The 25,411-nt window shown below is 52.8% G+C and overlaps 1 protein-coding gene across 4 annotated transcripts in view; it reads left to right on the forward strand.

Annotated features, from left to right (window-relative positions):
• IGDCC4 (immunoglobulin superfamily DCC subclass member 4) overlaps positions 1-25,411 on the forward strand; it is a 38,866-nt gene that overhangs the window by 7,686 nt on the left and 5,769 nt on the right. Inside the window, exons 2-16 of one of the 4 annotated variants that reach the window (XM_018053649.1) lie at positions 2,353-2,703; positions 3,343-3,484; positions 10,194-10,330; positions 11,563-11,703; positions 14,902-15,057; positions 15,769-16,182; positions 16,649-16,813; positions 17,347-17,484; positions 18,243-18,416; positions 19,548-19,787; positions 19,944-20,045; positions 21,493-21,676; positions 22,368-22,495; positions 24,248-24,418; positions 24,651-24,788. In XM_018053649.1, coding sequence (XP_017909138.1) covers positions 2,353-2,703; positions 3,343-3,484; positions 10,194-10,330; positions 11,563-11,703; positions 14,902-15,057; positions 15,769-16,182; positions 16,649-16,813; positions 17,347-17,484; positions 18,243-18,416; positions 19,548-19,787; positions 19,944-20,045; positions 21,493-21,676; positions 22,368-22,495; positions 24,248-24,418; positions 24,651-24,788 — 2,781 coding nt within the window. The remainder of the gene's footprint in view (positions 1-2,352; positions 2,704-3,342; positions 3,485-10,193; positions 10,331-11,562; positions 11,704-14,901; positions 15,058-15,768; positions 16,183-16,648; positions 16,814-17,346; positions 17,485-18,242; positions 18,417-19,547; positions 19,788-19,943; positions 20,046-21,492; positions 21,677-22,367; positions 22,496-24,247; positions 24,419-24,650; positions 24,789-25,411) is intronic. The other 3 variants (XM_018053652.1, XM_018053650.1, XM_018053651.1) reach the window with 3 other exon arrangements.

Here is a 25,411-nt window from a genome sequence, read left to right on the forward strand (position 1 = left end):
TTGGCTGGAAGCCAGGTGAGGCCAAGTGCTGCCTTCTCCTGGCTGCTGCCTTCTGCTGGCTGCAGCCTCTAGTACTGCTGAAGCCAGTTGTGTCGCTGAAGGTGCCTGCAGAGCCTTTAAGAAAGGCAGAGAGGCCGTTCAGACCCCCTCTGTCTGCCTGCCTTCCCACTGCGGTGTCCTGGCTCCTGCCCTGGCCCCTGTGTCTCTACCTATCAGGACTTCTCCCCTCCGTCTTGATCCTATTCGGGGCTTTAAGTGTTGGCATGCATGTGCCTAGGTGTTGATGAGTGTAGCAGAGATCCGGGTGCATGTGTTTAGGTGTGGAAGGTATCTATAGTATCTAGACGATTCAGGCTTCCCAGATGGCTCAGTGGGTAAAGAATCTGCCTACAACGCAGGAGACGCAGGAGATGTAGAAGGCACAGGTTCGATCCCTGGGTTGAGAAGATGCCCTGGAGGAGGTCTTGGAAACCCACTCCAGTATTGTCTGGAAAATCCCATGGACAGAGGAGCCTGGTGGGCTACAGTCCATGGGGTCGCAAAGAGTCGGACAGGCCTGAAGTGACTGAACCCTGCGCAGCTGAATGATACTCTGAATCAGTTTAGGAACAGGTGTGTCCAGTTCACTGAACAATCCTGCTGTCATAGAATCTCAGACATCACCCGCTATGTTTGAGTAAACAAGAGCAGGGCGGGGGTGGGGGCAAGGAAGTCCCAAGGGCACACAGCTGGACTGTGACAGGTCCAGGTCCAGAACTGAGGGTTGCCTGAGTCCCGCACTGCTGTGCTGCCCGCGTGGCCCTGACGAGGCGCTGTCAGCCCTGGCCTGCCTGCTCATGAGTGCGGGCCACTGTCCTCACCTCCGTCCCTGACTCCCTCTCAGACACACCATGGTGCCTTTAAGCAAGGTGTCAGGCCAGAGGATAGGAGGGGGCCTTCAGCCTGGGAGTGTCTGTGGACGAGGAGGCAGCAGGCCAACCTTGTGGGAGATACAGTGGGGAGAACCCACCATTTCCCTGTGAATAATGGTTACTAGCCTGGCTGAGATGTTGCTTAAAATGATAAACACTGGCATTTGGGTGTTTTGCCTTGACCCTGGGATGGCATTCCCTGTTCTCCTGCTCCCTTCCTCCACTGTCCACCTTTGTGGCCAGGGTGGTGTTGGAGCCATGGGCTCTTCTGGGGCATCTGCAGAGGGTTGGAGGCCCGGGTTCTGTGCTGACTTACTGTGTGGCTCTGGAGGAATCAGCTGCAGGGAGGAGAGTTTAACTCTTGCAGTCACTGCAGCAGAAGTGAATTGGACAATCATGGTTGAGACGACCTGCAGGATTCCAGGAGAGGGGACGACATTACTGAGCCAGGTCAGCCACTGTGCTGCTCTCCCTTACACACGGCATCTCACTGACAGCTCACGGCAGCCTTTTGAAGAACGAATGACTATGTCTTTTTAAATTGAGAGGCAATTCAGATGCCACAAAATTCACCATTTAAAGGGTACAAATCAGTGGGTTAAGTTTATTCACAAGGTTGTGCAACCATCACCACTATCTAATTCTAGAAACGTTTTCAGCACCCAAAAAAGAAACCTTAGATCCCTTAGCCATCTCTCTTCATTCTTCCCTCTCCCCAGTCCCTGGCAACCATGAATTTATGGTCTTGTCTCTATGGATATGCCTATTCTGGACATTTCATAGAAATGAGATCACATTATACAATATGTGGCATTTCATAACTGGCTTCTTTCCCTTTGCATAAAGTTGTCAAGGTTTATTTCCTCTGAGGCAAATGTCAGTTCTTCATTTCTTTTGATAGCTGAGTAATATATTTATCCATTCGTCAAGTGATTGGGCTTCCCAGGTGGTGCTAGAGGTAAAGAATCTTCCTGCCCGTGCAGGAGGCATGAGACTCAGGTTTGATCCCTGGGTTGGGAAGATCCCCCTGGAGGAGGGCATGGCAACCCATCCCAGTGTTATTGCCTGGAGAAACCCCATGGACAGAGGAGCCTGGTGCGCCATAGAGTCGCACAGAGTTGAACACGACTGAAGCGACTTAGCATGCATGCACGCACAGGTGATTGGGCATTTGAGTTGCTTCCACCTTTTGCTAAGAACTGTGTTATTTTGTGAATGAGGAAGTTGAGTGGGGCTGAGGGGCGGGCACGATGGGCACAAAGCGCAGTTGTTGGCCCAAGATCACAGGCAGAGGCAGAGCTGGGATCCAGACACAGGTTTCCTCATGAGCGCTCTTTCTCCGAGGCTTGTCCCCAACCCTGGTGCAAGTGACTCAGGAGCTGGAGGCTGTGGGATGTAGGAGGACACACTCTGATGGCCCTGGTGTCCCTCCTGTACGCAGGGGAGCAGCCATTGCCGCAGGAGACGACCGTGTCGCTGAGCTGTGGAGCAGGGCCGCTGCAAGTAATCCTGGGCCCAGAGCAAGCCCTGGTGCTGGACTGCAGTCTGGGGGCAGCTGCCACCGGACCCCCAACCAGCATCACGTGGAGCAAGGATGGAGGCGCCCTCCCTGAGCACGAGCACCTTCGCCTGCTACCCAATGGCTCCCTATGGCTGTCCCAGCTTCCAACAGTAGATGGCGCTGATGAGGCAGACCCTGGGGCTCCAGAGGTCATTGAGGGCAGCTATTCCTGCCTGGCCCATGGGCCCCTCGGGGTGATGGCCAGCCAGGCTGCAGTGGTCAAGCTCGCCAGTAAGTGCTACATCTGGGGCTGAGCTGAGACCCACACGACGTGGGGTGTGGGAACTGGGATCCGCCATTAGTTACTTGCACGAAGGCTTGTCTCTGAGCCACCCCCCTCTCCCTGCCTCCTGTCCTGCTCAGTGGGTCCCTTCCTGCTACTATCTGTCTCACCGTTCAATAGTCTCACTTCTTCCCCACTCTTCTGCTGCTCCTCTTTTTCCTTCCCTGTGACTTCGAGAGTCTAGACCTGTGCTTTCCTCCAGGAAGCCCACCAGAGAGACTTGTAAGAGTGTCAGGAGCACAACGGTGCTCCCCACGCCTGTAGAGTGTGTGGAGCCAAGCTGCATCATCCAGCCACCCCTTAGGGGGGCTCTTAGGAGGCACAGATCACCATGACATAATTTTGAGGCCAGAGGAGACACTGTAGTCTGACATGAGTAAGGCAGGGGACTCATCTGACCAGTCATCGCCACTTACCCTCTGCTTGCCTGCCTGTCTGCGTCGGGCCGAATTTTCTCTGCTCGTGTTTCTGTTGCCCCGCGCCCCTCTGTCCGTGTGCGTGTGTGTGTTTCACCATCCGTGCTCGCTGCGCCTCCTTTCTCGTGGCCCTCTCCTGTCGCTGTATTTTCTCACTGTCCTCATCCCCAGCCCTTGCAGGCTTCTCCCTGCACCCAGAATCTCAGACTGTGGAGGAGAATGGGACTGCTCGCTTTCAGTGCCAAATCGAAGGACTGCCAACACCCATCATTACCTGGGAGAAGGACCGGGTGACGGTGCCTGAGGAGCCTCGGTGAGTGTCCTGCAGGGGAGTGGGGAGTGGGTCCCAGAGGGCAGGTAGGTTGGGCTCTGGGACATTCTTGGAAACTGGGATCCTTAGAGTCAAGGTGGCTCCATTTGCCCAAACTGACTTAGGAGTCAACCACCACCAGATGCTCAGCTCATTTCTGGTCCCAAAGAGAAATTGGGCCAGAGGTTTTTGCTCCCTAGGAGAAAAGCCACCTACCGAGCTGTGTGGCTTGGGTTAAGAGCAGTGATCATGTACTTCAGAGCATATGTAGCCCAACCACTTGTTTTATCGAGGAGGAGACCAAGGGCCAGAGAGGAGCTGTGTTTTATCCAAGGCCACACAATGAGGCATTGGCTGGATGTTCGTTGTTTTTGCTCAGGGCCAGGAGGCTGCTGGGAGGCTTTCCCTTTGCAGGTTCCTCTGAAGTTTCTACCCTAGAAACATAACTTCTTTTCTTCCCTCAGTTCCCTCCAGTGGGGTGCAGCATCTGATAACTGGGTTGTGGAGAGCTTTCCTGTGTCACCCTCCTTACTCCCCATAAAGGCAATGGAGCAATCCCAGGGAATGGTTTCTGGGGCAGAGGAGAAGCAGAGGCTAGACCCAGGACCTGATCGCTCCTGTGGCTTCCTGGGAAGGCCCAAACGTACACAGAGCATGTCCAGAAGGCATGGGGCTCGTTTGCATCCCTGGTCTTGGAATTGGTCGCGTGACTTGGCTGCCACCCCATAGATTCTTTTTTAATTGATGCGCTGGGTCTTTGTTGCTGCACATGGGCTTTCTCTATTTGCGATGAGCCAGGGCTGCTATCTAGTTGCGGCGCGTGGGTTTCTTATTTCGGTGGCTTCTTCTGTGGGTGAGAGCACAGGCTCTTTAGCACTCTGGTTACAGCAGTTGCAGCTCCCAGGCTCAGTAGTTGCAGCACATGAGCTTAGTTGCTCGGAGGCATGTGGAATCTTCCCAAACCAGGGATCAAACCTGTATGCCTTGCATTGGCAGGCGGATTCTTAACCACTGTGCCACCAGGGAAGTCCCACCCCGCGGATTGTTACATTTTGGAGAGGTTTCTCCAAAGGCCTTTCCCAGCCACCCTGCCCTCCTTTCCGTGCATCTCTCTGGCTGTAGTTACCAGCCCACTCTCTCCTCTCCCAGTTGAGGTGAGATTCCTCAGGCTCAGAAATACTGGTTTCCAGATCTCTCTGCCCTGGAACTAACCTGTCTTTAGAGTATTGAGTTGGCCCAGCTCCTCTGACTTTTATCCATGTCTCGATAGGGGTGAAAGTGTGAGAGAAAGTTCTAGATAGAAAAGCCACAGGCCACATCTCTGCAACAGTTGGAAGGGAGGAAGAAGGGTGAGAAGCCAAGATGTAAGTGATCCTGTGATTCTGGTGATCAGTCGGCCCCAGTGGTCCAATGGGTTGGACTAGATCGTGGTTTCCAAAGTGAGTTTTTTTGAGAATATTAGTCCCTAAAGATGATTCTTGGAAAAATTCTTTTTTTCCATGGTCAAATAAGACCTTGGAGTTGACAAGTCCCCTGAGAAGCCCTGTGCTGAGAAACCTGTTTAACTTGTTTAACCACCTCTTAGAGTCATTTGCTCAAAAGTGTCAGTCACTCAGCTGCCTCCGACTCTGCGAATCCGTGGACTGTAGCCTGCCAGGTTCCTCTGTCCATGGGATTCTCTAGGCAAGAATACTGGAGTGGGTTGCCATGCCCTTCTGCTATCCCCAGAATGAGCATTCTAGGGTGGGGACCTTGGGATTGCTAACCCAGCTTCCCAGCACTGGCATGGTAAGTTCTGCGCCTCCGCGTGTGGTGCCCCTCACTGCTGGGGGGGGATGCTTCCAGCGGGTCAAGTGAGAGGTGGGAGAGAGCAGAAAACTCTCCCCACGTCAAAAGTCACGAGAGGCTCTGCTTAATGAGAGCGGTGTTTTCTCACTTAATCCCTCCCGTCATCCTTCAAGCTAAGGGTATCTTACTTTTCACATTTTCCTCTATTTACTTTGTTTATATTCCTATTAGACCCATTTTTCAAATTCGTATAAACAGAGAAGAAGAAACAAAAATGACTCATCTTCTTACCACCCATGGAAAGCCTCTGTTAGTTTTGATGTCCACCCTCAGGACTTTTCCCTTATATGTTTATAAATATTAAAAATTTTGGCTGATATATACTGGGTATTTTTATGCAATCTTTTTTATAGAAAACAAAAATGGGATTATATTGCAATTCCTGCTGGGTTTTTTTTCCGCTTAATGCGTACAGAACCCCCTTCCAGGTCTGTCTGTGTGGCTGTGGCAGATGCTCTTCTCTGAACTGTGAAATGAGGGAACTGAGGATCAGAGACACTAGTCACTTGCCTCAAGTCACACAGCTGCTGCTAAGAGTATCTGGCATTGGAGCCCTGGGGTGGATGAATTGGTGGTTGGGGTGGGGAGACCGCAGGGTCTGAAGAAGCTCCTGTTGTAGGTGGGCTTAGAGATGGATCCAGTTATGCTCAGAGGAGAGAAGTTACTTCCTCAGTGTTTCTCCACAAATAGAGGAGTTCCCGCACCTCCCAGCATCTAGTTAGGCCTCTCCCAGGAGGCTGGAGCTGCCTGTTCCTGGACTCTGGAAGCGTTTGCCCCCAAGTCCTCTGAAAATTGATCCTCATCTATAAATAAGCCAGGCTCATATGTCCCAGCACATTGTGTGTGGGGTGGGGGATAAAGAAATACCTAAAACAGCAACTTGATTATGCCCAAGGTATGTATTTTTACACATGCCCAGATAGAGTTCATGTACAAATATGCTATTCATAAACTCAACTCAGAGGTTTGAAGGAGACCATATGCCCAGGTGTAGGCTGTGCACATGTGCAGTTAATAAGCACACTCTGTCAGGGTCTGTATGCATATTTTGGGCACTGACGGCAAAGTCTAGACCCTAAGGCAATTGCCTGATACTTAAACTAATTTCTAATGAGAGGGGATCATTTTTCTTCCACAGGAACCAATAATCACCAAGAGCAGCGTTTCCCAAATCACAGGCATTCACAAACTCCTGTCATAATCTTGGCCACCCCTAAGCCATTTATACAATCACTCACTTTATACATTTCTTCAAATCAACTCTCTTTTTTGTAACTTTTGTGTGTGTGTGCTAAGTCGCTTCAGTCGTGTCCGACTCTTTGCCACCCTATGGACTGTAGCCTGCCAGGCTCACCCGTCCATGGGATTCTCCAGGCAAGAATACTGGAGTGGGTTGCCACTTCCTTCTCCAGGGGATTTTCCCGACCCAGGGATCAAACCCAGGTCTCTCACATTACAGGAGGATTCTTTACCGCTGAGCCACCGGGGAGGTCTGCTTGGTCACTTTGGTGGTGGTGGTTTAGTTGCTAAGTTGTGTCTGACTTTTGTGACCCCGTGGACCCCATGGAGCCTGCGAGGCTCCTCTGTCCATAGGATTCACCAGGTAAGAATACTGGAGTGGGCTGCCATTTCCTTCTCCAGAGGATCTTCCCGTACTCACACTTTAAAACAAATGGATTTAATTCCTGCAGGATCCCTGGTCCAGTCCTCTGCCCTGCCCATCTCCCAGGGTCCATCTTGTATCGGCCTCATGTGACCCTCAGCTCATGTCCCTTTTCCTGGGGTGGATCTCTGAAGGGCTCTGGGTGAGGCGCCTTGGCCCTCCGGAAATTCAGAGCAGCTCTGCCATTTCTTCTCTGCTCTTGAATCCTGGGGTTCAAGTGTCGTTTTGCAGGTACAGGAAGCAGGCTCAGGCTTGGAAAGAGAATGGTTCCTCCCTTTTAGATAGAGGTTGCTTTCATTCTACAAGTAGCTATTTTATTTGAAGTCCTTTTAAAACTATAAATATACTACTAACTTAAAGGAGAAAAAGTCACCTACAGATTGACCACAGATAGCTATTACCACGATCTTATGTGAGCTTATAACACATTAACAGGGTCAGGGGTGTGAAATAGGTAGGAATTATGAAGCCCGTTTTTCAGATGAGAAACCTGAGGCCTGGACATTGGATGTCACTTGCTAAAAGTCACATATATTGGAATCAATTCTCTCCACTATGCCACAGCTGCTTTTATTCCAGAGCCAGAAGTAACAAAACAAAGTGCGTCTTTCCATTTAAATTTTTTTAAGTTTTATATTCCCAAACTAATAAATAAAAGCTCACTGTAACTAAGAAATTTAAAAGCAGAACAAAGAAGAAACCCCCCACCCCCAGTAATCCCCCTTGCTGAGAAAACCTCGACGAATGACGTGAGCTTTACCACCCTTGACTTTTTCTGCACACATCCTAGCATATCATTTATCTATTCTCCAAAAATAGCATTGCTTTGTAAACACTGTTTTGTGATTTCCCCCCACCCCCACCACTAACCAATGTATCTTGGACATCCTTCCAAGGACAGAGCTTTTGAAACCACATTTTTAACAAAGCAGAAAAGATATTAAATGAACATTAAAAGTGGTACCATCTCACTTCTTTGGCTGTAGCAAATGCAGCAACAGCACCACACCCAAGGAAAGATATCCAGTCCTTTGTTCGTTCATTCAGCACACATAATTAAGGCAGTATTACTTGTCATAGGAGGTATTAGCTCTTGGATTGTTGTTTTTGTTGTTTAGTCGCTAAGTCGTGTTTTTTGCAGCCCCACGGACTATAGCCCTCCAGGCTTCTCTGTCTAGGGGGTTTCCCAGGCAAGAATCCTGGACTGGGTTGCCATTTCCTCCTCCTGGGGATTTTCTCAACCCAGAGGCCAAACCCGTGTCATGGGCAGGCTCATTCTTTACCACTGAGCCACCAGAGAAACTCTTGGATACCTGGAGCAACATTTCCCTGGAAACACCGGGAACCTTTGGGGTCAGGAAATGTGGGCAGCTATTGAGACTGAGGAAGGAGGAGGAGACCCGGATGGGGTGGGGGGGCCTTGTTTCTGAGATGGGTCCTTGTCTTTTCCATCAAATTCTCCGTGGCAGCAGGCTGCGTCCTGGCCCAGCATTTAGCTCTAGACACCCTGCACCTCCTCATCACCTCTCCCCTGCTGGCCCCAGCACTGCTGCAGGCAGCTCTTGGAGCTGAGGCTAAGACTCTGGGGGCAGAGTTGAGTTTGCCTGTAGGGTGAGGGAAGGAGTGATGAAGGTTTATGCTTTTGTTCTAAGTCTTTGGGCCACAGCAGATTTCTAGGCTTATGGCCAGAATTCTCTCCCAACACCCTTGAGCTAGTGCTTTTCTCCTGTGTTTAGATTTTCTCATACCCCGCTTTCCCCACGAGCCAAGGGATCTTCGCGTGCACAGCTGCCCCATTCCCTCCCTGACCTTGACCTAGCCTGCATCCACAGTGAGAAACTAGAACTCTCACCCTCAAGCTGACCCTGCAGAGATCACAGCTAGAAAATTCAGGAAGACCCACTCCCTCCCTGCTGGGGCCAGAGCCCATTCTGCTTCCCACCACCCAGGCCCCCGTGGACACTTCTCTGCCTGGGATTGCCCTATCTCTAAGCAAGATCTCTGGGCTCTTCTAGCCCAAATTGCTTTCCAACCCTCACCAGAAGGGCAGACAACACCACCCTCATCCATCCTGCCCCTCCTCCATAATGTACATGTTGACTGGCGGGCGGGGCCACTTGCTGGGACTACATCCCTTCCCACTGGCATTGTTAGGCATCTAATGGCTGCTAAGACAGGCAGGTGGGAAGAACGTGGGATTTGGCGCCAGGAGATGTGGGTTCCAATTTTAACTCTGCTTTAACTGTGGGACTCTGGAAAGATACCCTCCTCCCTCCAAGACTTGGTTTTGTCACCAATAAAATGAAGGCTATGATCCCCTCTATCTCTTAGGCTTGTTTCAAGGTTCAGATTGAGATCATGTGACTAGAAGGGAGAGGAGAGAGAAGGTAATACAGGCAGGAAGTAAACAAATTCAAACTTTACAGAAGGTTATTTAATGAAAATAAAGTCTCCTCCTGAGAGCTCCCTGGATCACAGGTCCCCTCTCAAGACAACTGCTATGACCAGGAACATTCCGTGCAAAGGCATGTAAGTGTACATGTCCTCCACACACTGTTCTGTACCATATGTATTTTGGAGATGGTTTTGTATCAGCACACAAGGAGCTGCATCCTCTTAACAGCTGCCTAGCATTCCATTCTATGAATGTACCCGAACCAATTTAGCTAGTTCCCACCCTACAGATGGACACTTGGATTGTTGCCAGTCTTTTGCTATGGCAGACAGGGTTGGAGTGAATATTGTTAAACATACATTTTGTGTATGTGTATGAGAATATCTTGGGATGAAGTCCTTCAAGTGATGTTGCTGAGTCTAAAAGGTGCATGCAGATTTGATAAAATACTTATTTGGCTGTGTCAGGTCTTAGTTGCAGCATAGTTGTGGCTCGCAGGCTCGAGAGTGTGGGCTCAGTAGTTGGAGAGCTCAGGCTTAGTTACCCCGTGACATGTGGGATCTTAGTTCCCTGACCAAGCATAGAACCCAGGTCCCCTGCAGTGGAAGGCGGATTCTTAACCTCTGGACCACCAGGGAAGTTCCAGTATCTTGCAGTTTTAATTTGCTTTTATTACGAGTGAGCTTAGTAAGCCACAGTAGGTGTTTCAGGAAGGAGGGGGAGGTGGGTTCAGGATAGTTGGGGCACCGCCACCCTCCCTGTAGAGCTCCTGTCCACCTCACAGGTGCCCTCTGTCCCTTCCCAAGGCTCATCACCCTTCCCAACGGGGTCCTCCAGATCCTGGATGTACAGGAAGGTGATGCAGGCTCCTACCGCTGTGTGGCCACCAACTCAGCACACCAGCGCTTCAGCCAGGAGGCCCTACTCCGCGTGGCCCACAGAGGTAAGGGGGCTGGCCGGTTGGGGCAGTCAGCCATCTCGGAGCTGGGAGGGACCTCAGGTGGTCCAAGACCTGCCTTCAAATAGGTGACAGATGAGGCCGTGAAGCCCACAGAAGGCAGTGCCACTCAAGTCAGGGAGAGCACTCGGGCCGGAACCCAAGACGTCCGGTCCAGGGCGCCCTTCCTGCTGAGACTGTTTCCGTGGGTGGATGGAGTGTCCAGGGCTGGGGACGGGTGCGGGGAGGTGAGGTGTCTGTGGAGAGGGTAGGTGCCAGCCCCTGCTCTGGGGTAGCCGCCCCGTGCTGCTTGCTGCGCGTCTGGCTCCTGGAGGTCTGGGACTATTCTTTCCATTTCTCTGAAAATCTCCCAACCCAGAGTGACGCGGTAGAAAGGACACAGGCTTTGGGGTCAGAACGACCTGGTTTGAATCCTGGCTTCTCTACTCACCGTCTGTGTGACCCTGGGCTCCTTATCAAATGTCCAGCCCAGGGAGGTGGTGAGAATCGCCAGGATAGGAATGGGAAGTGCCTGGTGCCTGGCGGGTGTTCAATAGATCTCACTTCAGGCCTCCCGCAAAGGCCTCTGTCTTGCCTTCCTTTGCCAAGGCAGCTCCCCTCGACCCCCACCCCTCCACTCATCTCTTCCCATCCCCCTCTCATCCCGTCCACTTTCCCTCCCACTCTACTTCTGGGGCTTAGCTGATGAGCTGAGTCTGATTTGCTGCCCGTTCAGTGCCCGGGGGTCTCTGCCTCCACCTGCTGGACAAACCGGGTATTTACCATGCTGACCCAGGGACCCAGGGTCACGTTGAGAACTCAGCAGGGAATGGGTGCTCCGGGCACCGCCACGCTGGCAGAAACTCGAGCCCTTCCCCTGCCTTCCCCACATGGGAACTGAGGCGCTCCAGGGAAGGGACTGGCCAGAACTGGAAACTCCAACTGTTGACTTCAAGTCCAGACTGCAAGTCTACTCTTGACTCTGCTGGTTCTCTGCCTTGAGGGTGGGTTCCATCCAGCAGGAAGAATGGGGGCGCTGTGTCGGAGGCCCAGTTATTCCTCTCTGGCTCCCAGAGAAAGACCTCTGAGTTCCAGTCCCAGCTCTGTTGAACTACGCAGCTGCTCTCCCATCTGTCCGATGGAACCCTGGCTGCCCCACCTGTCTCACCAAGTGACTGTGAGCATCAGGTAAGGGGCTGACTGTGAAGACGCCTGATAGTAAGGCTACCTCTCTCCAGGGTCCCTGGCATCCGCTGGAGGGCAGGACGTGGTCATCGTGGCAGCCCCGGAGAATACCACTGTGGTGTCTGGCCAGAGTGTGGTGATGGAGTGTGTGGCCTCGGCTGACCCTACCCCTTTTGTGTCCTGGGTTCGACAGGGTAAGTGGAGGGAGAGGACTTGAGGGCATGGGAGAGGAAGGGGGTGGCGTTGCACACACCCCCAAGTCAAGGATCTATGAGCGTGACCACAGTATGGTCACCAACCTTTGGTGTGGCAGGAACCAACTTCTGTCCCAGAGTGGAGTGTGGGTAGAGGAGCCTGGACCAAATGAATCAATCTGTATAGCAAGTTTCTTTTATGAAGCCCACTCAGTCTGCCTCTCACAAAATCACTCTTGAGACCTTTCTTGGGGGTGGGCGCTGGGCTTTGTTCTCCACCTTCTATGTTTCCAGTCCTTACAACAGTGAGTGTGGGGCCAGTGAGTCAGGGAGCACTTGGACTCTCTGCTGGTCTAACTACACAGCCCCTCCTGGTCCGCCCAGTCAGCTCCTGCCTTTGTGTGCCCGGCTTCATGCTGGGCACAGTGAGTGAAAGACCCAGGTGAAAGAGATGGGGCCCCTGCCCTCTGATCTCACAGTCTGTGTAAGGGAGATAAACACATGTCCGTGAAGAGACTTGATGGTATCCGGCAGCAAGTGATGAGTGCCAAGCGGGGCTGCATTACAGAGGATGCTGTCAGGGTAATGAGCGCGCGGGGCCAACATAACCTTCCAGTCTACTGAGCACGAAACCCACTTTCCTGCTGGAGCCTCCTAGAGCAGTTCAAAGAGGTTAAGGGCCAGGGCTATTATTCCTGGTGGGCAGATGAGGGTACTAAAGCTCAGAAAGGCAGGTGGAAAGCCAGGACCCAAACTTTAGAGCCTGTTCCTTTTCTGGCACACCACCCCCTACAGCTCTGTATGGAAGAAAAGCAAGGATTACTTGTTTCCACTTGTCAATAAGAAGTGACTTGGGACTTCCTTGGTGGCTCAGACGGTAAAGCGTCTGTCTGCAATGCGGGAGACTCGGGTTTGAGCCCTGGGTTGGGAAGATCCTCTGGAGAAGGAAATGGCAATCCACTCCAGTACTGTTGCCTGGAAAATCCCATGGACAGAGGAGCCTGGTAGGCTACAGTCTAAGGGGTCGCAAATAGTCGGACAGGACTGAGCGACTTCACTTGTCCCAAGTTGATGGCAGAAGTAAGTCTTAAATCCAGCTATCTCTACCCCTCTTCCCTGGTTCAGTCCATGATCCCACACTCCCTTTTGTAAGTTTGTATCTCACACTCAAGGCTATATAATGATGAATACATAGACTTTAAAGAAAAATAATACCCCAAGATGACTGCGTACCCCCACCGAGCTGATGAGAAAGAACAGTGCTGCTTATCTGTGCCTCTCTGACCTACCTGACCTCACTGGACTCCTGACACTTGCCTAGTTAGGGGGAATCTTAGGCCAGCAGGACCCTCATAGTATTATTGGGGTAAGCCTGTGATGTCGCCCAATTCTATCATCAGTGCTTCTCAAATCCTGACCAGGCATCAGGATGACCCAGGGAGCGTCTTCAAACTGCAGACTCCCTCCCTTCACTCCTGAAAGATCATGACCCCGGATTCTTAATGTTTAACAAGTTCCTAAGGTCCTTCTACCGAAAGTGTGGTCTTTACCTACCTCCTGGGCGAAGTTAGAAATGCAGAATCTAGGGTGCCTGACGCCTCTGCATCTTAACCAGGTCTCTTGTGATTCTGTGATTTGTTTGCACAGTTGGGGATTTGAGAATTGCTGTCCTAGAGGATCCAGACACTGTGGTTCTGGGATCTCACTTGAAACTCTGCTAATACCACACTTAGAAGACAGAGACTGGCTTCACTCCTGTCCCTGGGTGCTGTTCCTTTTCCAGGAACTTACTCCACTTAAGTCTGGACAAGGAAATGGCAACCCACTCCAGTATTGTTGCCTGGAGAATCCCATGGACAGAGGAGCCTGGTGGGTTACAGTCCATGGGGTCGCAAAGAGTCAGACACGGCTGAGCGAGTAACACAACACAACAACAACTCCACTAAGTCAGGCAAGGGGCATGGCTTTTTTGTTCTGTTTTGTTTTCTTCTGATGGCAAAAGGTATACATATTCATTATAGAAAACTAAGGAAAAACAGAACCAGTAAACATCCCACCACTCAGAGATTAAATTGCTAACATATGAGTGTGTTTTCTTCCAGAGTTTTTTTCTATGCACATGTATATTTTCCCCCAAAATAAAAGCTTGCTGTATTTACAGTTCCAAGTCTTGTTTTCATTCAACAGTATATCATAAGCATCTCCCCATCTTTATTTTATTTATTTATTTTTGGCTACACCATGCTGATTGTGGGATCCTAGTTCCCTGACCAGGGATTGAACCCGTATCTCCTGCAGTGGAAGTTCAGAGTCCTAACTACTGGACTGCCTGGGGATTCCCTCTCCATCTTTAAAGCTTTTTCAAAAAATAATTTTAATAACTGATAGTCCATCATTTGAGTATAGCCATTATTTAATTTTTGAAGTCTTTCCCAGTTGTCCACTATTACAGTTAACACTGAGGTGATCAGCACTGTTAACAGCTCCCCACCACAGGGTGCCCACAAGTGGAATCCGGGCTTCAAGGTCAAGCTGGAGCCCCTGTATAGCCCTATCTGCATTTACCCTTTCTCAGGCATTGCAACTTACTGTCTTTAAAAACGTTCCCACTTTAATAGGTGAAAATGAACATCTGTGTTTTGATGTGCATTTGGTTTTGTGAAGTAGAATAGTTTTTTTGTTTCTTGGCGGTTTACATTTCAGCTCCTGACTGTAAGGCAAGGGCTTTCAAAATGCTTCTCACTTCACATCAAAATAAACTTCAGGTATTCAGGTCTCTGGTTATGGTGCAGACCTTTCCAGCCCTATCTTCATCATAGCCCTGGGCTGAGATCATACGGTAGGAGTGTGTCCTTGAGAGAAATGAATTGAACAGTAAATGGTAACAGTTGTAACTGAGTGGTGTTCAGAGCACCTATTAATGTGCCTGCATTGTGTGGGCCAGTCTCACAGACGTTATTGGTTCCACCCTCAGAACAGCCCTTCCAGCGAGGGACTATCTCCCCACCGTACAGAGAGAGACCCTAGGGCTCAGAGGGGATCCTCGGTCTAGCAAATGGAGGAACTGACCCAACCAGAGACAGTTAGGTTCTCTTAACCCGGGTGGAGAGGGCGCCCTCACTCGAGGTCCGAGGTCCGGAGAGTGGATGGAGGGGCAGCCGTCAGCTCCCCGCTCCAGCACTCTCCCTCCTCCCGCAGACGGGGAGCCCATCTCGACCGATGTCATAGTCCTGGGCCGCACCAACCTACTCATCACCAGCGCGCAGCCCCGCCACTCTGGCGTCTACGTCTGCAGAGCTAACAAGCCCCGCACGCGGGACTTCGCCACCGCAGCCGCCGAGCTCCGCGTGCTGGGTGAGGAGGGGTGGAGGGTGAGATGGGGCAAAGGACCGGGGAGCAGGTGTAGGGGGAGACTGCATTGCGGCGGATTAGCGGGGCCTGAGCGCGGGAGGAATAGGAAGTGGGGAAACGGACAAGTGGGCGTGTCAGAGGCGACGGCGGAGAATGAAAAGGGAAGATAAGGTAGAGGGGGGCGGGGTCCCAGCACCTGGGGAGGAGTCCTTCGTAAGGGAGTGGGGTGCCTTGGAGGGGACAGACTAGGTAGTTAGAGGAGACAAGTGTGGGAGGAGATTGGAGGACGGAGTTGAGGAAGAGGAGAGGGGTGATAAAGGGCATTGCTTGGGTTATTGGAGAGGTGGTCTGGGTGGGACCCGGGTAATGTGGGGAAGGATGAGAGTGAGGTTATTGGGGGCGGGGAGTACATCTGATAGGTGTGGGGTCCTGGGAGGTAGGGGAGGCGGAATAAGTGCGGGAGAAGGGTTAGATCCTGGAGAAGCCAGGGTATTTGGGGAGGCCGAGGAGGCCTGGAGAGAATGGTTAGTGTAGGGCCGGGGTAGAAGGAGGAAGCGAGCTAGAGCTGCGCTGCTGAGGGTATTTTGGGGGGACGGGAGAATCAGGGAGAGGTGAGAATGAGTGAGGGGCTGCGGGAGTCCCTTGGGTATTTGGAGGCGTTTCAGGCCTCTAGCGGCGGGAGCGCGCAGTCAGCGTCCCTCTCCGGTCCCCCAGCCGCTCCAGTCATCTCGCAGGCGCCGGAGGCGCTGTCGCGGACGCGGGCCAGCACCGCGCGCTTCGTGTGCCGCGCGTCCGGCGAGCCGCGGCCGTGGCTGCGCTGGCTGCACGACGGGGCGCCGCTGAGACCCAACGGGCGCGTCAAGGTGCAGGGCGGCGGCGGCAGCCTGGTCATCACGCAGATCCGCCTGCAGGACGCCGGCTACTACCAGTGCGTGGCCGAGAACGGCGCGGGAACTGCGTGCGCCGCTGCGCCGCTGGCGGTCGTGGTGCGCGAGGGGCTCCCCAGCGCCCCCACGCGGGTCACCGCCACGCCGCTGAGCAGCTCCGCCGTGCTGGTGGCCTGGGAGCGGCCCGAGCTCCACAGCGAGCAGATCATCGGCTTCTCCCTGCACTACCAGAAGGCGCGGGGTGCGTCTGCCCAGCAAAGGCCTACTGCAGGGCGTGCCTCCGCGGTGGGGGGTAGGGACGGGCACAGGCTGGATGATTGAAGGCTGCCTTTGGGATAGGATGGGATGGGGTGAGAGACCTGTGTGCAGATGTGGGTTAGCGCATTTCCCCTTCAGCGAGAGGAGCAGCGAGAGGATGCTTCTCCCAGGGAAAATGCCTTGGCACTCCTGGAGCCAGCTTGTTAATTGCAGCAGGAGTCACTTCAGTTACACGCTAGAAAAGACTTCTAACCAGTGGGAGGAACTAATACAGCGGGACTAGATGTCAGGGGAGTCTGTAGTCTCCTACTCAGATTATCTGGAATGATTTAGCTAGAAAGAGGCTATTTCAGGGACTGGACAACATGAAGGATTCCCTAGACAGCTTTGAGCAGGGAAGCCTCTGGCGGTGGCCCTGTGACAGACACTTTGTCCCCTAACCCACTCAGGCGTGGACAATGTGGAATACCAGTTTGCAGTGAACAATGACACCACTGAGCTACAGGTTCGCGACCTGGAACCCAACACAGACTACGAGTTCTACGTGGTGGCCTACTCGCAGCTGGGGGCCAGCCGCACCTCCTCCCCAGCACTGGTCCACACACTGGATGATGGTAGGGCCTCTGCACCTGCCGTGGGCACCTTGGGCCCCAGGGAATTCCCTGGGGATAGTAGCTTAGTTTCTCTTAACTCCTGTACGCCAAGGTGATTTTACCTGCCTTGTGCCATCTTTTGTGCCCTGTAAAAGAGTGGGCAAGGGTTCATCTCCCTAATTTGCAGTTGGAGAAACTGAGGCCCAGAAAGTGAGTGACTTGCCCAAGGTCAATAGTGCAGCTGGGACTTGAGCCCAGGTTTCATGACTGCCTGTAATCAGGTGGCCCTTCGCTGCACCCAGGTACCATCCAGTCAGACAGGAGCCAGTGACAGTCTGCTGGATGTAGGAGACTGTGCTGGGGGAATGTCCTGGGAAGGCTGTCCCATCCTCTCCAGCTTGGGGCTCCCCTGAGAGGCTCCCTTTCCTCCCTCAGATCCTGGTCCTGGGCCTACTTCTGACTTGCTGTGTGACCTGGGCAAGTCTCTGGCCGCTCCTGGGCCTCACCTTCCACGTCGGTGGAGCAGAGCTCATGCTGATGTTCTTCTGTCTCAGTCCCCAGTGCAGCACCCCAGCTCTCCCTGTCCAGCCCCAACCCCTCGGACATCAGGGTGGCGTGGCTGCCCCTGCCTCCCAGCCTGAGCAATGGGCAGGTGGTGAAGTACAAGATAGAGTACGGTTTGGGAAAGGAAGGTGAGTGGGGGCAGGAATCAGTGAGGTGAGGGGTCGGTCAGAGCAGCTGGTGGAGTAGGGCAAGGTAAATCTAGAAAAGGGGAAGGTGGGCTGGGGGTTGAGAGGGCAGGAGTGGAAGAAAAGGCTCAATCAGAGGGCTCGCTCAAGACAGGGGTAGGGCTGGGGGCTAGCCCCACCTTCTGTACAGCGTAATCTGACAGTCCCTACTGCAGGCTCCTTGTCTGTGAAGTGAGGCAGGTGACCTAGGTAATCCCTGGGGTCCCTCCCAGCTTAGAAGTGATAGGGAGGTGCAGGGCTTGCTTGTGGGATTGAGGGAAATGAGGCATGGGTGAGGTGTTAGGACAGATGTCAAGAATCTCGGGGAGGAGGAATGAAATTGATGAAGACACAGGAGAAAGCAATTGGCTGGGGGCCAGGGGGCCAGGGCGAGGAGGGAGGGAAGGGTGAGGAAGGGAGCTTGGGTGGTCGATAGGGCTCTGGAAGAGGCGGTGCTTGGTGGCTTCACAGTCAGCCCCTCGGGCCCATGCCCTGGTGTGTGTGGGCTGGCTCCTGGGGCAGTGGGGAGCGTGTGCCCTGATTCTCCCCACTATGAGCCCAGGCTCATGGCTGGCATCAGCCAGGGTCAGAGGCCTGGGCATTCACTGAAGCATGGAGTCCATCCAGGCACTGAGGGGTCAGGGCCTGAGGTGGAAGAGTCAGTGTAGGGGGGTTTAGGAGTTCTTAAGGGGGCCACCCAGAGCCAGTGTCTTCTGTCCCAGCAGATCAGATTTTCTCCACCGAGATGCCGGGGAATGAGACGCAGTTTACGCTGAACTCGCTTCAGCCCAACAAGGTGTATCGAGTGCGGATTTCAGCTGGCACAGGGGCTGGCTACGGGGTGCCCTCCCAGTGGATGCAGCACAGGACGCCCAGTGTGCACAACCAGAGCCATGGTATGGGGTCAGAGGAGACAGGTGGGGTGATGTGAGTGACTGTGTGGGCGTTTGGGAGCCCTTGGAACCCAGACCGAACCACCCCCTGCATGAGAGATCTACCGTGGCTGCCCCTGCTCGATGGGTGAAGAGGCAAAGGGCTGGCGTTTGCAGACCCCTGGGCTCATGTATCCCTTCCATCTGCTGTGTGACCTCTAAGACTTCACTTACTACTGCCAGGTGTATCATGAAGATTAATTAATATAAACAAAAGTTTAATACATAATTAGAACTGGTTAAGTAGTAGCAAATAGGGGACTTCCCTGGCAGTCCAGTGGTTAAGAAGCCATGCTTCCACAGCAGGAGACACAGGTTTGATCCCTGGCTGGGGAACTAAGATTCCCATGTGCTGCACAGCACAGCTGGGAAAAAATAAATAGTAGCTGCTTCTGTGATTATGACTGTTGTGGGTTTTGTTGAAAGGCCCAATAAACCAATGTTGAGTGGTTAAATGAAGACAAAACCTGGCATACATACTATCTGTCATCTTGGGCAAGTTACTGGACTTCTCTAAGCCTCAGTTTTCTTATCTGTAAAATAGGGACACTAGTAGTTTTGTTATTTTGTAGGGTTGTGAGAATAAAGTTAAAATACATGCTCTGAAGTTCTTAGGACAGCATCAGACACACAGTGAGCCAACCCACTCTCAGGCTCCAAGGAGGTCTCCCCCCTTCGGTGGCTCCATCCCTCCTTCCTGGCTTCAGCAACCCCTCTGATCCCCTTGCCTGCTAGTGCCCATGCCTTCATCCCTTCAGAAGATTTATAGAGCCCTCCTCTAAGTCAGGTATTAACAGCCCTGCCCCAGAAGTGCTCTTGGCCAACCTCTTTGCAAACACCCAGGAGATGTCCCCGCGTTCCCAGCACTCTGGGCTTATGGAATAGTGAGTTCTCCTCTAGACCCAGCCTGGGCCTGACCCTTAGGCTGGTGGCTGAGTGGTGAGGTATATTGGGAGAACTCTGGCAAGGGCCTCACTCAGTGCTGTCTTCCTGCTTTCTGCTTCCCCATGCTTCTTCCCTCCTCCCTTCCCCGGCCTCCCCTTCTTCCTTCTTCATTCTCTCACTCCTCCTCCCTTCCTGCTCCTCTGCCCCCAGTCCCTTTTGCACCCACAGAGCTGAAGGTACGGGCAAGGATGGAGTCCCTGGTTGTGTCCTGGCAGCCACCCCCGCACCCCGCCCAGATCTCTGGCTACAAGCTGTACTGGCGAGAGGTGGGAGCGGAGGAGGAGGAGATGGACAGTGAGAGCCCTCCAGGGGGCCGTGGAGACCAGGCTTGGGATGTGGGGCCCGTCCGGCTCAAGAAGAAAGTGAAGCAGTATGAACTGACCCAGCTAGGTGAGGAGGGCCGCCTGGGAGGGGATGAGATGGACACAGGTCCAGCACTGGGCTGGACAAGCTGGGCTGGTGGTTGGAGATGGAATCTCTCAGGGGACGCGAGAATGACCCCGGAGGTTCCTCTAACCAGCGAGTGACCCCCATGGCCTTCCCCAGTCCCTGGCCGGCTGTACGAGGTGAAGCTCGTGGCGTTCAACAAACATGAGGATGGCTATGCGGCAGTGTGGAAGGGCAAGACGGAGAAGGCCCCCACCCCAGGTGAGGAGGCTGGGGAAGCGGAGAGGGAGGGCTTGGTCAGCAGGGCTGCGCGTGGCCTCCTTTCCCTCTCCTCCGGGCCGGCCCTCGTGGGCAGGCCGTCTGGAAGTTTCAGCCACCTACAAACCTGTTCTACTGGCTTGTTTAGATCACAGGGAGAAGCTCCCGCTTCTGCCTTATAGGTCCATGTTTTCATTATCCATGAGCAGTGCTAATTTGGAAGGTTTGGACAGAGAGAAACCCAATGGTTCATCAGTGACTTCTGGCCCCAAGTTTAACCTTTAAACAATTTTTAAGATGACCCACCTTCATCACAGTATCTCTCAGATTATTCCTCTGCTCTAGGCAGGGAGGGTATCCCTATGTGGCCCTCCAGGAAACTGAGGCTCAGAGTCGGTTCAGGCTACTGTAACAAAACATCATAAGCTGAGTAGCTTACACAACCAACATTGACTTCTCACTGCTTTGGAGCCTGGGAAATCCAAGATCAAGGCCTGAGCCGAGTCAGTGTCTGGTGAAGACCCACTTCCTGGTTCATAGACCATAGGCCATCTTCTCGCTATGTCCTCACAGGGCAGAACGAGGTCTAGAGAGTTCCCTAGGGTCTCTTTTATAAGGGCACTGTTATGGACAAAAAATCTGTGTCCCCCAGAATCCATACGTTGAAACCCTACCCTCCAGTGTGATGTATTAGGAGGTAATTAGGATTAGATGATGTCATGAGGGTGGAACCCTCATGAATGGGGTTTGCACCCTTTTAAAAGTCACAAAGAGCTTGCTTCCCTTTTCTGCCCTGAAGATACAATGAAAAGTTGATAATCTATAACCCAGTAGAGGGCCTTCACCAAAACTTGATCTCAGACTCTGAAATTGTGAAAAATAAATTTCTGTTGTTTACCACCCAGTCTGTGGTTGTTATAGCGGCCCAAACAGACAGGACTACACCATATGTTCAAATTTCAAAATAGGAACTTTGTGGGGGAACACAGACCTTCATTCCATGACACTTCTATATACTTTACAAATATTAACTAGTTTAATCCTCTTAACAACCCTATGAAATGTACATACTATTATTAGCCCCACTGATGGAATAGAGAATGGAAACACAGAGAGGTTAATTAACTTCTCCATAGTCACACAGCCAGTACATGGCAGAGTTGGAATTTGAATCAGGACAGCCTGGCTCCAGAATCTATGCTCATAATTACCATGACTTGCTGCCTCTCTCTCTTACATTCTTACATACTAGTGTTCCATAGTCTGCTTGCTGTATGCCCTTGGCCAAAATCACTGAAATCCTTGGGGGCCTCAGTTTCCTCATCTGTGAAGTGGAAATAAAGCATTATTCCCAACTCACAGTATCACAAGTGAAGGGTAAAAGAAAGTGCCTTGGGAACTGCAAACCACAGTACATATTTCCAGATGAGTGTCTTCCCTCCCTTCCCAGACCTGCCCGTCCAGAGGGGACCGCCCTTGCCCCCTGCCCATGTCCATGCGGAATCAAACAGCTCTACCTCCATTTGGCTTCGGTGGAAAAAGCCAGACTTCACCACAGTCAAGATTGTCAACTACACTGTGCGCTTCAGCCCGTGGGGGCTCAGGAATGCCTCTCTGGTCACCTATTACACCAGGTGGGAAGAGGGGCTGTGAAGGAGCCGAGCGGAAGGGGAGAGGGCAGCAGGCAGTGACGAAGAGAGGGGCCTGAGGGTTCAGGGACATTCCATGACTCAGGTGTTAGACTGGGGGCACACTGAGAGTCTGATGGCCTGGTGGCGACAGATGGGAAAGGAGAGCCCATCCAGTCCTGTCCCCTCATGGGGGGGGGGCTCAACCCTGGGAGACATCATGCAGGACAGACCTATTTCTTCAGTCTCAGGTGATGGGGAAGAGACAGCCCAGCTGCTGTCTTGAGAGGCCCCCCGTTGGATGGGGAGTCAGAGACCTCTTGGTCTCTGTTGTTTGGCAGACAAAACAAAGCATAAAAAGCAATAGATACGTATTAATACAATTGCAGCTGAAGGAAAAGGTATGCATCTTTTCCTTTAAGTCAAGGAGAAGATGCATCAGAGAGGATTCTTCGGGTGGAGAATGACGTGGATTAACCCAGGAATATTTCTTGAAAGAGGGGCCCTGGCTTGGGGATTGGACTTGGAATCTGATATATACGTCCATCCATCCACATCTCTCTGCAGGTCTCTGGATGGTGTTGGTGGCCCCAGTGTCAGGGAGCAGATTCCCTGCCCGAGGCAGGGGTTGGGGCTGGGTTGGGGGAGGAGACTTGAAGGGGCCTGAGAGCCCCAGTTGCATTTCTTACCTCTGCAGCTCTGGAGAAGACATCCTCATTGGCGGGCTGAAGCCGTTCACCAAATACGAGTTTGCGGTACAGTCTCATGGCGTGGACATGGACGGGCCTTTCGGCTCCGTGGTAGAGCGCTCCACCCTTCCTGACCGTGAGTGGCCCCTCAGCCCCTTGACCACAAGTCCATCTTTCACCAAACTCCTTGCCCCAGCAGCCCTCTTCTGAAATGCCCCCCAGAACCCCGTAAGTTTCTGTCACTCGCTTGGCATTTATGCTGGCAGTTCAGTGCTGGTCTTAACCATTTACTCACAGGCATGATCACGTGAGGTTTAGAGGAGCGGTTTCTTTTAAGAGGCTGTGCTGAGACCTCACTGAGCTGTGAAGAGGGCTGGCTCTGGAACCAGGCGTCCTGGACTCTGCGTTTGGGTCCCCAGCGTGCCCCTGACACACAGGGAGACCTAGGCAGGCCCCTTCCCCAGCAGGGCTTCTGGGTCCTCATCTGTAAAAAGGGAAGGTGGGACCATGAGCTCTGCAGGTCTGTGACTCTGGAATCCTCTGGAAACGCATCTGGAGACAAGTGGCTCTTTGTCCTCACAGCACAGCCTCTTAGGTTCTGCTGACGAGACAGCTCCCCATTCTATCAGCAGACCTTTGTTTCTGATCTGAGATAAGAAGACGTGTGTAGGGTAGGGTGGGGAGGCCATCCACCCTCATGAATGCGCTTTTAAAAAAAAAATGCTTACAAATTGTTTCTCACATACCCATGACCTCAGCTCAGGTGCCTTTAGTCCCTCAGCCGTGTCCAACTCTGCTCCTCACGGACCGAGGAGCCTGGCCATGGGATTCTCCAGGCAACAGTACTGGAGTGGGTTGCCATTCCTTCTCCAAGGGATCTTCCCGATCCAGAGATCGGACGTGGATCTCCTGCACTGCAGGCAGTTTCTTTACTGTCTGAGCCACCAGGGAAGCCCAAGAGCTCCGCTTATCATGGTCTTGCACGTGGAGTTTAGCGAGCCTCAGTGTTTTCTCAGGGGAGACCATGACATGGAATCCCCAGCTCAATTGACCTGATTACAGAGGGGGGAATATTTTCTCCTTTCACAGATGGGGAGACCAGAGCCTGAGAAGTGGGGAGTCACCTAGGGCCATTGAGGGTTCTGACAGCCCATGGTGCTGTGGCCTTTTTAAGCCTTACAGCCCTGGGTCCCCATCTCACTCTCTGTTGGGCCTTGAAAACCTGAGCTCCCAAATTTCTGTTGTTTCCCAACTCACTAGACACCTTTTGTCTCTCCTTTCTTCCCTCCCTTCCTCATTCACTCCTGCCCCGCTCCCGCCCCCGTCAACTTCTCTGAAAACAAAACACAAAGCCTTTCAAGGTGGTACTTCTCACATGAGGATCCCTGTGACTCTTAAGGTCCTGGACCCGGGCAGGCATACATGGAGGCTATACAGGGCATCAACCAATTTTACTGAAGATTTGGGGTGGCAAGGGGAGTTAGGAACTTTATATTATATAGATATTAAATGTTACCATGGAAGAGATGAGTTTAAATGAAATGTGAGCCTTCCAAAAACTTTTGAGCTCTGCCCCCAGGTCCCCTGAGGACCAGCCAACCATCCTCAGCCCTTGGAAGTATTCGGGTGTGGAAATTTGAGGCGCTCTGCTTGAAAGAGTGGAAGAGAATTTCTAAGAGGGGCAGAATGGTGGCAAAGCCCCCCTCCCTAACTGTTTTCCAGGAATTCCCCAGTGAGAGACCCGACCTCATTTTGCTTCGTGGTCTGTGGTTTGTTCCAGTAAAGGCGGAAGCAAGGAGGCCATGCCTTCACACTCTGGCGCCCAGCTGCACCCACAGCTGGGGCTGTCAGTGACCCTGCCTCTCCCGTCTCCTCCCCTGACACCCAGGGCCCTCGACACCCCCATCCGACCTGCGCCTGAGCCCCCTGACACCATCCACTGTCCGGCTGCATTGGTGCCCCCCGACGGAGCCCAATGGGGAGATCGTGGAGTATCTGATTCTCTACAGCAACAACCACACCCAGCCCGAGCACCAGTGGACCCTGCTCACCACAGAGGGTGAGTGCCCTCACCCCAGGACCTCTGAGTGTTTCCCCCCACCCCTTTCCAGCCTCCCCAGTGGCTGGGTTAGTACTGAGACAGCCACGGAGGTTTGTTCTAGGAGGAGCAGGCAGAAGCTGCTGCCTGGGTGAGAGCAGCAGGTCTTCCCAGGGCCACTTCCCAGCCCAGCACTGCAGGCCACCCCCACCCGGGTCACCAACCCTGCTCTCCTTGGCTCCCCCGCCCCCAGGAAACATCTTCAGTGCTGAGGTCCACGGCCTCGAGAGCGACACTAGGTACTTCTTCAAGATGGGGGCACGCACAGAGGTGGGGCCTGGGCCCTTCTCTGGCCTGCAGGATGTGATTACTCTCCAGGAGAAGCTCTCAGGTAAGAGGTGGAAAGGGAGGAAGGGGTGGGCTCCATCCTGGGGCAGCCCAAGCTCTCCAGAGGCCCCCAGAGCTGGCTTCTAATCCTGAAGTCATCTCCTCCAAGGCCTTGGGTTCAGGCACATGTTGTTGGACAGCTGCCCTCTCTATTTGGTGTGAAAGTGTTAGTTGCTCAGTCATGTCTGACTTTTTGTAACGTCATGGACTGTAGGCTCCTCTGTCCATGGAATCCTCCAGGCAAGAGTACTGGAGTGGCTAGCCATTCCCTTCTCCAGGGGATCTTCTTGACCCAGGGACCGAACCCAGCACTTCTGCATTATAGGTGATTCTTTACCACCTGAACCACCAGGGAAGCCTGGTGTGGAGAGGACAAATTTGAAGGGGAAATAGGTGAGGTTCAGTGGTAATTCAGTCGAAAGGTCTGATTTGTGGGAGACTGACTTGGTTTCTTTGGGAGCTTACTTTCACTGGAGAACTGGCTTGAAGAGGCGATGAGCTTTGTATGGTGGAGGTCTTAGGCCATGAGACTGTCTACACCGTAATTTGCAGGGCCCAGTGTGAAAGGAAAATGTGGGACCCCTGATTAAAAAATGAAGAAGACAGACTTCCCTGGCAGTCTAGTGG

The sequence above is a fragment of the Capra hircus genome, chromosome 10, assembly GCF_001704415.2.
Source record: "Capra hircus breed San Clemente chromosome 10, ASM170441v1, whole genome shotgun sequence".
NCBI lineage: Eukaryota > Metazoa > Chordata > Mammalia > Artiodactyla > Bovidae > Capra > Capra hircus.